At 33.0% G+C, this 14037-nt stretch overlaps 1 protein-coding gene across 1 annotated transcript; it reads right to left on the bottom strand.

Annotated features, from left to right (window-relative positions):
- Nucleotides 1–562: 562 nt before the first annotated feature.
- LOC125872945 (B3 domain-containing transcription repressor VAL1-like) lies at nt 563–10964 on the bottom strand. The gene is made up of 14 exons (XM_049553762.1): nt 10630–10964; nt 10398–10530; nt 9215–9296; nt 8998–9114; nt 4715–5325; nt 4527–4623; nt 4215–4389; nt 3965–4041; nt 3797–3874; nt 3451–3675; nt 3286–3335; nt 2919–3032; nt 2444–2511; nt 563–1550 (listed from the first exon to the last, which is right to left on the bottom strand). The coding sequence occupies exons 2-14, from the start codon at nt 10508–10510 to the stop codon at nt 820–822; spliced, it is 2538 nt and encodes an 845-aa protein (XP_049409719.1). The 5' UTR covers nt 10511–10530; nt 10630–10964; the 3' UTR covers nt 563–819.
- Between the last annotated feature and the right edge of the window lie 3073 nt (nt 10965–14037).

The following is a 14037-nucleotide window of genomic DNA, read 5'->3' as shown; positions in this document are numbered from 1 at the left end:
AATGGTTTGATCGATAATCAATAATACAATGCTCATATTATCATGTATACAATATATTCATAAAATAGAAATAGTAGCAGGATTTTGTATACAAGATATTCACAAAATAGAAATAGTAGCAGGAATACAAGAGTAAGACATATTGTTCGAATTTGTTCTCAAAGACACGCACAATAAATTGCGATAATAACACTAACTTGTATGTCTGTCACAATCAAATCTAAAACTGGAAAGAAAGAAGGTAATACTAATTAGTGTCGTGAAGAGAGAAGATAACGGAATAGAAAGACCAGTTTGAGTTGCCATGGTCAAAACTAATACTGAAATTTAGATCCGAATGATCAACCAAAATCATAAAATCGAAAATCGAACCAATAGCCCAATAAAAAAATTACAAAAACATTAAGCCAATGGTGTTTTTCTCTGTTCAATTTATCGGTTAAACCAAATTTTGCACACCCCTATAATTAAAGGCCATAAACTTCAAATTTTGGATCCGCCAAATCAAAAGATAAAATAATGGTGCAACCTAAAAAGAATCAAACGATGTCACAAACTTCCCTGAACTTTAGTAGTTTTTCCTTGATAGAGTACAGTAGTACACATTAGGTAAAAGAACAAAGTACATTTTCCAGCAGAAGGTATGTATGAGAACCCACAAAAAGTGAAGGAATTTAAGACACAACAGACTCCTTCAACTGTGAGTATGTATAACACCTCAACAATGACGTTGTGAACAACACTATATATCTTAACAAAAGGCTCATATAACTGGAAAAAACACAAAAGAAATTACCAAACCAAAGGTAGGGACTTAATTTACGCTTCGGCGCCTTTACCCCCTGGTTCAACATCTGCAGTTTTCACGAATCCGTTATCAGGATGGTGCCCTTCACTCTCACTGGCAGCTTGTGACAGTAAAGAGTTGCCCAAGCTCTCGAGCCTGTTCTGCGTTAGATACTCCAGGGGAAGGTTGGTAGCATTAACAAGGGAGGTCATGCTCATTCCAGCAGTGGCCTCAGCCAGCATGTCATCATCACGGTTCGGATGGCAGTTCAGGTCCAACTGTCCCTTCCCAGGTCCGAACTCCTCCACTTGATCCCCGTTTGAATTCCTTTCATTGTCAGAGTGATTCATGTGTTCGTTCTCGGAATGATTCATTTGAAGCAACTCTATTCCACTCGTCATCCCATCTGTTTCTGGTTCATCTTTAGGAGGGACCTGATCTTTTGCCAGTGCAAGTTCTGCTTCTCGTTCTGATTGCTTTTTCTTCTTACGCAACATGAGTGTTTTAAAACGACGTTTCACAGTCAAACAGACATTGCACTTACACGTGGGATGGTGCTTGCCCTTCCCACTTGGAGGCTGAATGCACACAATGCAACTGCAACCAGGGCGATGCCGAGGATGTTTTGTTGTGGCTCCAACCGAAGGCTCTCCCATGTCGCCAATGCTATCTCCCATGTCGCTAGCAGCAACTGTTGCCAAGGCATCTAGGCCAGAAGACTCTAAATCTTCATTGTTTTCTACAAGTTTTCGCCTCTTAGGGTCTGGAATGAGGAGACACTAATAGTGAGTTGACTCAGATTATCTAAACAAAGGTAAGCATAATTCATATGTTTCAATTTATAAAGTGTTTCATACAAGAATTATAATGCATCTACTATTTTTTGAAACTAATTTGACACATTCATCATAAAGCCCTTCATAAACCAGGTGGCAACAAAGAAGCTCTCGAACTTGCTGGAATCCCGAAGGAACATCAATGTAACACATTTTATTTGGCAGCTCTTTAGGATGTTAGGGGGCGTGAGATATGGATTGCGCAATTAAAATATCACAGATAGAAAAAAAAGAAAACCAAAAGGAAAGCTTCCCCACCAACCATAGTGAAACAGATTTCCTAAAGTGTAGTGCTTTGAGCAGATGAACATCAAGATATAAATGAAAAGTCGATTTCCTAGAATCAGGAGAAAAGTCTGTTTAGCAGAAATTCCTTAATCTCTCTTTTTTGAAATGTTTTTTAAAAATAAACCTTAAACCTTCAAGATGAACCATCAATTCCTAACAGAAAGGTGTATTTTGTAAATGCAAGTAAACGGAAAAGTGAGTCCTTAAACTTGCATTACTTGCATTTACAAAATGCACAGAATTTGATGGTTCAACTTGAAGCTTGTACATAGAACTATTTATTCCTTGTGAAAAGTGACCTTTTAGCGATGAAACCTTTTAAAAGCTGTTACTCAAAAGCACATTCAAATCTTCTACCAGCAATAAACCCATTTAAATCACACGTTGTCATTCTTGCCCATATATATATATATATTTCCTTACTACTTCTTGATCATATCCTTGTGAAGATTGTGTCATTAACAAAGAATCAGCAGGTAAAAAAAATAGGAGGGAAGATTTCTGTTAAATAATGAGAAAAGATATCTAATACCCTTGCCAACTCTAAGAAGAGCTTCCAGTTCCCTCGGACTAATCTCATCAGGAATAGCACAAGAGCATCTGTAATAAAGTTTGCAGAAAAAGGGTAAGAAACGGTCATTCTTCAGAGAGTATCTATTTAATATATGAAATAGCACACAATTTGTATAGGCCAATTCCCATAAAACACAGAGACACCACATGAAACAAAGCAAATGCATCTGAAAAACACGATTCATTCATCTAACACAAACATTTCTTCAGTTTGTACAGACTACCAATATCATAGTACGAAGCAACTAAGTTTGGTAGAGCGGAATTACACCCATGTTTATGGTTTACCTACCAAGAGAGAGACCACTAAATGGGTAAAAAGCAAATTTTCTTTTTCTTTTAGCTATGTGAAATCTTAAAAAATGAAAATGATATAACTAGTCTAGTCTCAAAAGTGAATCCGAAGTGGGAGATCAATGGAACCAGATATAGACCTTCTTGAGTCCCAAATATTGTCAGAACAAGTCCATTTTGCAGGAAGGAGAACGTGAAAAGGCAATCTACGCCATTTAGCACAGCTGTCACATTGAGCCCATTGCTCCTGATCCCTGTGCAACAGTACAACAGAAATCAGCATTGAAATCCAACAAAAACAAAATATCAGACAGATAGCAACCAAACATTTCTCGTAAGTGTAGTTTTGATATGACCAGCAAAGGCAAAGGTGAACATTATTAACAAAGCACCAACAGATCTTAGAGCTTTTTTGCTCCTGATAACATTGGTCTGCACAAGTTGATCCATTGACATAATAGATAACTACAAATAAGTTTCACTCGGTACATTTAGTTTTTCCCTTACCCAGAAGATCGGGCAGTAAATATTGTCCTCTTTCCAAAGACTGGTGCTTCCTATTGAGGAAGAAAAAAAGAGAATTAAACTTGATTGACTATATGAAAAACGAACAATATAGCATTAGAAGTAAAGAGACAATTTTTGTGGTTTCTGTATTTTGGTTGCACTTACTTCATATTCCTCAAATTCACAGTCCTCAACCACAACAATGTTAGGCTTGGCAGTTGGAGATGGCCGTAGCAATTCTTGTATTTCTTCCCAAGTGATTCTAAGTTCCATAGCATCATCAGCATGCATAAGAAGCCTCTTATTTTTGGACCCAATGTTTCTTGCCTTTTTCTTCTCTGACATCGGCACTTGCCGGTTAACAGTATCATCACTTGTCCTGCCTCCATTCTTTTCATGTTTTGGATGGTAAAAAGAATTCGCATTATGGGAAAGAGCAAATTCAAATGCTGCAAGCATGTGACAATACCTGCTTTGCAAAAACACCTAGAAGGCTAGAGTAAACACTCACCGGAAGGTTATCAGCCATGCCAGAAAATGAAGTTTCTCCAGAGCCATAGCCACTGGGAAGGTTAGGCGTTTGAGGATCCTGTTTTGCATACAAAAAGAGGGAAATAAACTCACTTCACTAATCAGGAAAAGAGCGCTAACTATAGCAAACAATGTTTCTGTAGATAACCTGCATGTCAACATTGTTTGTTGCCTTCCGAAATCCCATAACAAGCTTTCCTCCAGGATCTATTCGACTGAAGATCACTACAACAATAGACCATAATTAGTATTTCTATCTGAAAATCATAATCACTATCAAATGCAGAATCAATTGATGACCAAACTAAAGGAAAGACAGTATCTACAGTCTGATAACTAGCCACTCTGCCAGAGATGGAAAAATATTTCTTTTATTAGATGAAAGCATGAACATTTACCAGTATCACCAGCTTGCAATTGCATATTCTGTATACAAGGGGTAACACCCTCCAAAACATACATCCGGCTGTTGTTATTGGGCCAAAATCGGAATTGAAATGTCCACTCTTTACCCTTAATATCCTGAATCCTTATAGGTAGACCCTCTGATTGGTTAATTGGAGGGAAGTATGCCTGCATAGGAATTGGCATTGATTAAGCAGAAAAGGTGCATCACAAGCTAACCATTCGAGGCCATAAAGATAACAGGCAAGATATCATATTGTCTAAACTTCACAAAGTAGATAAAAATCTGAAGAAGTAACTATTACTTCAGCACATGCTTTGGGAAGAACCAGACGGCCTATTCGTCCAGCATCACTGGCACTTAGGACCTTCTCAAACAGTGGTACAATAGTAGACTTTAAGCTGAAATTCCAGTTAAAGTAAACAAAATAGGAGTGATACACAACTCAAAGACAACTAACAGCAACCAAAAATAATATGTTGTCAAGGATACTCTCCAGCTAATTTCTCCAACTCCTGGTCTGTAATCCGAGGCCAGTATCGAGGCAGTAACTGACTGCGTCCACCACGCCCTTCAGCAGGTGGCCTTGCAATCCGTGCTTGTGAAGCCATTCCTTTGACTGATTCAGAACCTGAGGTGGGGCTAGGTTTGGGGGGCTTGGGCAATATATGGCGTGCCCTTTGGCCCTGTTGGAAGGGAGAAGTTTTGCTTTGTTCCCTTCCTTCAACATCTCCGCCAAGAAAAGGCTGTCCTGAACTTGAAGTACCAATTGGAGTACTTAAACAGAAATTTAGAGACGGCTGATTGATCGATTCATACATATCTTTAACACCTTGACTTGGTCTCTCATTATCGGGTTTGCCAAAGAGAGAAGCTCCAATGTTCTGCTGATTCAAATTCGAAAAGCATGTGCCAACATTACCAATAGGAAGCATTGTATCTTGTTTCTTGTCATTCCTCTGCGTTTGAAAGAGTTGACCAGGCTCATTGGTCTGCATAAGCCTTCTTCGTTCAAAGTCATTCTCATCTATTTTATTCTCAACGCCCAGTGGCTGTGCACTCTTAGATCCCAAGGTGCCATTAGGAAAATCATCACCAGGTATCTGCAAAAGCATTTATAAGATGATTTAAGACTCAAATTACATCAACTGACCATCAGCTAAATTTGTCAAAGAGAATACTTTCGGGGAATGCAACAATTAGTAAAAGACCACGTGAAGTGGGCATACACATTCAAAGCACACGTAAAACAAACTCCAATTAGATAAGTGAAATAAAAGAAAGAGACAAAATTCATTTGTCAATATCTTGAATTTGTTTGTTTCTTTCAAGGTTTAGGTTTTGGCTTTCCGGTGGGATTGTCTTTCAATGTTGCATGGGAACAATATAGACGCCAGATATATAGTTATAATAACACCAGAAAACCAAAACACATAGAATGTTTGCTCTAAGTGAAAAAGCTGCATCAATTTGCCGAATTACTATGTGAAGGGTAGAAAGTGATATACTAAGGTGGCAGTTACAATTTTCACTCTGGATGGTTACTTAGTACTCCAGCATGGAACCACACTGCGATTAACCTTACTCTTCTCCCCTAAAGGAGACAAATTATTTTGACCCTGCATTTTTAGATACTTACCCATATCTTTAAAATATTATTTAGAAAGTTTTCTTAAAATATGACAAGTAAGATAAGACACTGTATTCAAATATACCAAGTAAGCTTGCCAGAAAGAGCATATATCAAGTATGACAAGTGAACGTCTGAATATCAAATAATCAAATATTAAAGCACAGAAAAAAAAGAAAAAAAGAAAAAAGAGAGCAGCCTGTTGTGTCTGTGTTGCAAGGAAATGACACTTGCATTGACGCAATACAGACACAAGATACATAGGACGATTTATCTTAAGTGCAAAAGCTGTCTCAATTTGCAGAATTACTATGTGAAGTTTTGAAAGTAATATTATACAGTGGCCGTCCGAATTTTCACCATTGATGGTTATCAGCATGAAAGTAAACTGCCTTTGGTTTCACTCTTCTCCCACTAATGGAGAGCTAATTTTGACCCTGTTGTTTTAACTATATCCACACATCTTTAAAACAAACAACTACTAATACTACTAACGCTTCATTTCCAACTACAAACCTCTCTATAATGGTGTTGTTTGCCTCGATATCTCTTTGTTTCTATAGTGAAGTGTTGTTATAAAAAATACATAATGTAACATGAAAAATCGATTCCAAAACAATCTTGGCCATTATAGTGAAATGTTGGTATAGAGGTCAAAGGATGGTTGCTATAGAGAAGTTTGACGGTAGTTGGATCGCTCTATAGTAGAATATATAATCGCACTATCTGCTTTGCTCTATTTGCAAGTATTATTCCAATAATTCAATAACTTGAGATTCTCTACCTCTTACTACATACACATCTCTACACAGACGGAACCTAATTATTATAACTAGAAGTGAACGACATGAGTAAAATAATTTTTTTAGTACATGACAACTAAAAATAGAGAATTTATGTCAATTACAAAGTAAGCTTGCCAAGAGAGAGCAAAAAATAAATTTGACAAGTTAATATGTGCATATGATACTAAACGTCAATAAAACACAACGAAGTTTATATAAAAAGAGGTTGATTTATTGATTGATTAGAGAAACAGAAATAAATAAAGGAGAGTACGTACATATGTTTTATAACTATACAAATATCTTGACCCATGTACCTTTTTCTATTTACAATTTTCTTGACCATTTCCTTTAACAAAATCTTTTTTCATCCAAAATTTTAATGTGTAAATGAACAATTCTAGATTTTCAATACCATTTCTTTAATGCGATGAACCTTAAAACCAAGTAACCAACAACAATCACCAATTTAATTTTTTATCCATTCCAATAAGTTTGACGTCTTTCCATGGATGAAAAGTATTCTTCCTTTAATAATTTAAATTAGTAATCCTATCCCATTTTTTATTACATCCCTTCCATTTTGGTGCATTCGAAAATATTTCACACCATTCCACTAATAAATATTATTTTATACAATTTTGACAAGTTCTTAAAATTCAAATCTATTCACCTATCAAATTTATGAGACGTGAATTTTTCTCTCTTAATCTATTTCTTTCAACTATTAGGTTAAGTTGTTCTTACATTACTAATTTGTAAAATATACAAGTCAAATGATATCTTAAACTGCTTATCCAACCAAATGGTGTCACCTAAATTAAAAGGAGTAAAAAACTACCACTATAATTTATTATTTCACATCTTTGTAACCACTATTCAATTTTTACATTCCAAATTATTATTATAAACGCTTCTTTATTAATCATGGTATAATAATCTTAAACATTTTATCTTATTATCTATACAAGTCAAAGTATGTATTCGTATTGGGATGAAGGAGTATTTTTGACAAACTACTTCATTTTACACATTTGAGTTATTGTTTTTACATGCTCTAAAGCTCTCATATAATTTTTCTTTTTTTAATCCCCAAACTAACCAAATGCGATAAAGTAAAATAAATAGAGTAAAACATGTGAATGAGGCATAACCATTTTACAAAGCTCAAGGACTTCAAGCTATTTTAGGTTCATCTCCCTAAAAGTGAGGTTATCAGCATATTTCGTGTTCAAACATCCTCATATTGAGTTGTTGCAGTAAAAAGTATTGGAGAGAAATTCACAGTTCCTCCTTCTCCATAAGCGTATTTATTTTATTCATAAAATAAATTGCACTAAGATGCTTATAATACTAAAAATTTTAGAGAGCATAAAGAAGTTGTAAAATCTTCCAAGTCATTTACATTTTCTAATTTAAGCGAAAACTATGGTGTGGAAGCATTTGACTTTCTAGAGAAGGCCCCTTCAAAACATATCCAATTTCTTTGTTTCCATAAAGTCCATCCTATATATAATACTCCTTTAAGACAACAAGGATCTACTACTCTAAAGTTAAAATGATTTTTTTAAGGATGTTAACAACATATTCATCAGCATAAAACGCTGGCTGGTAACCAAATTTACATAAAAAGATCCAACGGATTAATCTGTCCTTTTCTACTTACAAGGATTGTTTTGCTTTCATTTTGGAACAACAAGGCTTTTCTACATAATTCTAAAGCCATGTTGGACTTCATGAACTCATAATACAACCTGCGAATCTCTACAATTAGGTTTATACTTTTGGATGTGACTCCGGCACATCCTTGGTTCTACTTTAGTGTTCTCCCACACCGATGCAGCGACCTACAACCATCCTTTAGTTTACTATAGAAGCTGCAACATTATAGGGTTAAACAGAAGCAGCAAACCTTCCTACTTCACTAGCAGAGAATATGCAACTTAAAATTACTCATGAGATCTAATGAAGAACCAGATAACAATATAGAAGTTAACAGAGTTTATGAGACAATGTTAATATATGGTATACTTGACCAAGTTACTGTTAAGCATTAGCTATCCAAGTACAATGATGAAAATGAATATGGTGCTAAGCATATAAATTAGTCTCATTAATCCAGAATAGGGGGAGAGAGGCAGAAGACACGATACTGAGGTTTTAGGTTCACTTCACAACTAACTGCATACACTCTATGCAAACCCTACTCCTACCTTGGGAGGTAGACGGGTAGAGAGGTTATTTCCGATAGACCCTCGGCTCAAGGGAAAACATATAAAAAAGAAATAACGGAAGTGAAGAAATCATGGCAATTACTACAAAAATGAATAAACAATTTTTTTTTAAAAAAATAAGGATACCTGTATTGGCCTGATGGAATGACCATCCAAATGACGTGCACATTTTATACATGTAACACCTCCGTAATCCAAGTACTCATACAAATATTTTGAGGCAATGCACCCACAGTGTATAGGCTGCCAGACCAAATGAAGATAGAATCAAAAACACTAGTTGACCATGCAAGTCTAGTACAGTTGACCATGCAAATATAGTACATGAGATTCAGTGACCTACCTTTCTACAAGTTCTGCATTCCCTCCAACCAGATTCATCCGGGTGGAATGTTTCACAGAAAACTAAATTCTCAAAAGCAGATCTACAGATAAAAAATGAGGAGAAATCACAACTTTTGTTTACTGATTGCATAATTAACTAATAAATAACTAGGCAGAAATACCATACAAATTACAAGTCAACTATAAGTCAAGACTGATGAAAAGGCTCTTACTTTGTGACACTTACATAAAGAAGAGCAAAGAAAAAAAATTAACATTAGCAATATGAGTCCGGAACAACAACAGTGTCATACAAGGGAGCTCTAAGAAAGAAGTTGAATTTCCAACTGTAAGAACTTATACTATGATTTTCTTTTCTATAACGTAAGGTAACAACTATAACAACTTATACTTCCGATTTCAAGAACCAAAAAGAACCACAGTAAGTCATCAACAACCAAACAGTTGACAAAGATGCTGACATACCATTTTACATGGGAAGACCAACAAAAAACAACAGAGCAAGAAAGTACTACTGCCTCAAACGATAAACTATTTTGCGCAAGTTATTATCTTGGAACTCGCTGCATCTAACTATAAATGCCTTAGTGTTTTAAGATATAACATGGAAACATATAAGCCCAAAACTAATGAAAGATCTCATCTTTACTCCCAATGACCAATAAATCATCAAGTTAAACTCATTTTTCTTCTAAAACTACTGAAAGATCTCATCTTTATTTCCAATGACCACTAATTCATCAAGTAGTACTCATTTTTCTTTTGTTAAAAGCTTGAAAATAAGAAAATGAAAACATGAAGGTCCTTTGAATTCTGACCTTCCATCTCCTTCCTCCAAATTAACACTTCAATACTTTACGAAATACACATAGAAGACCAAACCATTACACGTAATATGTAATCACAGTATGCACTAACAAAAGGTGGAGGGCACTCACTCTTGAAGGAGAAACCAATATGCCACAAATGTGATATTTGACTAAAAACCCAAAATTTAGGAACAATCCCATAATGCAACAAACAGAAATTTCTCTACAACAAGAAAAAATAAATTGCCCCCCTCTATTTCAGGGAGATCCACAAAAACCCCATATCCCCAGACTACCCTTTACATCAGAAAATCAACACAGATATATAGCAAAAAAAGCTACAATTAATTTAGTACAAGATAAATTAATTACCCGCAGTTGTAGCAAAGCTTAGCAAATCCACCGGATTTGAATCCCCATCCTTTCTTCCACTCAACCGACGTCGTTGCACGACATAGCTCATTCATGCAAATCATTGACCCCATTTTTTCCCTAAAAATCAAACCTTTAACAACAAATCTTTTAAATCAACACAAACCCTAAAACACCCATCAAGAAAACAGTAAACCCAGATCAAATAATCAAAAAAAACTTTAAAAAATACCTTCAGTATCAAATGTAACGAATACCCAGATGAAAAATCAACCTTAGCATGAGCACATAACTTACAAAATCTTGAACTGAATCAAAATGGGTCAAACACACACACTGTAGAAAAAATAAATAAAAAATTAACGGTGGTGGTCGGTGATTTCCGATGAAGATAGAAAAACAGAGCAGATAAAGATTCAATTTTGCAAAGAATTTTAGAGAGAGAATACAAAAAAAAAGAGATTTTTTTCAGATTTTTAGAGAGAGAAAGTTGAATGTGTGCATGCAGAGTCTACATAGCAAAGAAGATGAAGAAGAAAAATAAAATGGATACACAAAATGCATGCACGACACTTGAAGACAGACACCCACCGCAAGGTCTTCTTCTATACTTTACAGAAAAATTTCCTTTTTTTTTTCATACAAATTTAAAACAAATTAATTCTTGTTTTTATTTTTTAAAATTATTTTATTTACTTTTGGTCAATTTTTTCGGACAGTGATACGATTGACCCCTATAGTTTCGTGAATTCCCATGGGCCTTTTTGGTATTTATGACGTCAAATATATATTTTTTACAAGAAGTCAAGATTTACTATTGTATACTTTGAATAAAAAGTTACCAGGTCAGGTAAATTTCAACATGAATGAATCTAGGAAAAAAAGTGTTATTTCTACTGATATAATATAATGTGGAAAAGATTTTTATATATAATTATGAAAAGTTTGGTTTTGTAATTCATTGTGAATGTTAGTATTATTTAATAGTTTACTCTTGGAAAGTTACATTAAAAATTACTATGTTATTTTTCTTATTGATTTTTTTCCTTTTATTTTGCTTTTGATTACGTTTATTTTAAATTGAGGGTAAAAAAAGAGTTTTTTTCTATCATAAAGATAATAAGATATGTGTATATGCTATACTTTTTTTCAAATTCTACTCATGAAAATATCAAGAGATTATAAATGAAAACACAAATGATTTTTGTAGGAGTTTTTGTTAGATTTAATTTGTAGGGATCATATATGATATCATTTTGTGACTGTTTATAGATAATGATGATACAGTGTGTCGAATTTTTTCACTATTATGGTATTTATATTGCTAAAAGATCAAGCATGTTATTATAAAGATAAAATTGAAAAATTAAAAGTTAAAAAGAATTTTTAAATATCAAAATGTGTTTGTTTAACACATTGAAAAGGGACAAATATCATATAATGAATTTTATTTTATTTTTTAATTATTTAAAAAAAATGTGTTAGTATTAAGCTAAATAAGTCAAGCCGCGTGCATGTTCAGTTAAAACAAAATCTGATTATTAACAATTCTGATAATCATGATATCTTAAATATTCATGACATGAAATAAAATTGACTAGTGTCATATTTGTTGACGTATAAGATAATTATAGATAAATTTAATTAATAAGTATTAATTAATATTACGATATTTAATATATTATATAATAAATTAAAATTTATTCATAGTCTAAAAAGATTTGTATCTTAATTATTGTTGTATATAATTTCAATCCTTCTATTTATGTATGAATGTTGATTATAATGTGATAGTAAAATTGTTAGAATAGTTATATTAACTTTGACTGATTAATTAATTTAACACTAAAATTGGCATCAAGGAAAATATATTCATGAATTTTTCATGGTTTACTTCCTACCAAACGAACCCTAAATGTCAACCCTTTGCAAGTTTTTTTTTTTTTTTATACATTTAGATATCATGAGATTATTATAGCATTTAAGGTTTACTAGTTAGTTTATATTCTAGGAGGAGTAATAATTTAGATATATTTGTATGAGTCAAACATAGAAAAAATTATTGAAATATTTTGAAGAATCTTTAACTAGTCAATTATTAGTTTGTTGTGTTATTGTTTTTGACTTGATCGTATTATGTATTATTTTAGTTTGTCATCATATAACTACAATTAGAAAAAATAATGGAAGTTCACAATGTTTATATTTTAAAACTATTTGTAAATAATCTCAAAGTATATATTGTATAGAAAATTTATTATTTCTCAACCTATATGCACATAATCTCAATTATACTAAATGAGTGAGGTCTGCTTTAGGGATTAACATATATATTAGAAGCCTATATGAACATATTCTCAATTATACTAAAGAGTGAGGTATATATGCTTTGGGGATTTAACATATATAAATTAAAAGTTTATTTCACGTCATGGGAAAGCTTACAACAACAGTACTATTCATGTTTATTCGTCCCAAATTGATAAAAAAGTTATGCAAAATAAATATTAGCCCAACTCGATTGTTTGGTCGTTTGGCCCATCCAATAGATGATACAAGTTTAAATAGTTGACCCATCTATTCAAAATAGTGAAGATTTCGATCAAAATTTTCTTACTCATTTGAACTTCGCTCGAATTGGAACTTTTATATTCATTCACTTTCGATTTCAATATAATAACTTACCTATTATTTTAAATATTTAAAAACATTTTAACATCAATGGAATTTTAACTTTTCAGTATTAAAATCAAAAGCCCAACGATCTTTTTCTCTAACTGGACTTGGTCCGGGTAGGACTAATTATATATAATAGAAACAAAGTTACAAAGATAACAAAACCGAGCCCAATATAAGTTTAGCTCCTAATAAATAAAAAACGTAAGACAAAGGTGATTTTAGGAATAATCTTCCAAATACAATCGATCAGCTGACCTACTAGTTTTGATCGAGTTTTAGATAATTATCTCAATTATTTAGAATAATAATGAAGAATTTGATCAAGAATTTCGATTCAATTAATAACTTACCTACCAAGTGCCTATGAAACAGTTTTTTTTTTTTTCTTCATGAATTCATTAGGTTAGAATATATATAAATGTAGAAACGAGAATTGATAGCTGTCATAAAAATAAAATAATAATATATCTTTGTGAAAGGTGCATGGCTTACTAATTTGTGAAAATTATAACAATAGTAAGTATGTATGCATGTTAATTTCTAGGTTTATATAGGAGTAACATTTATTCTATCTATATTTACTAGGGTTTGGTTTATCATGCATGGTACGCACGTTACGATTATTTAGGAGAATGACATATGGTGTTGTTACATTATGTTGCAACATGTTCATTCACCAACATGGATTCATGTCTACCTTCCATAGGTTCTCCTAAATTTGGTAAAACATAATTGACGTGATAAAATTAGTCTATAAAAAATATAATTCACTTAATTTATTTAAATTCAGACTGATTAATATATAGTAACTCGTATATAATATATCCTAAACTAATCTTTCTAGATTTGACTATTATTATTGAGTTTGCTGCTCTAATTACAATCAAACTAATACTTACTCCGTTTAGTACTTCAGATGCTTATGTTGTATCTAATGTTAAATTCCTTAATAGAGATCAAT

This window comes from Solanum stenotomum, chromosome 8 (assembly GCF_019186545.1).
Source record: "Solanum stenotomum isolate F172 chromosome 8, ASM1918654v1, whole genome shotgun sequence".
Taxonomy (NCBI): domain Eukaryota; kingdom Viridiplantae; phylum Streptophyta; class Magnoliopsida; order Solanales; family Solanaceae; genus Solanum; species Solanum stenotomum.
Note: the sequence above shows the minus strand (reverse complement) of the source record. Positions and strands in the feature narration are given on the sequence as shown.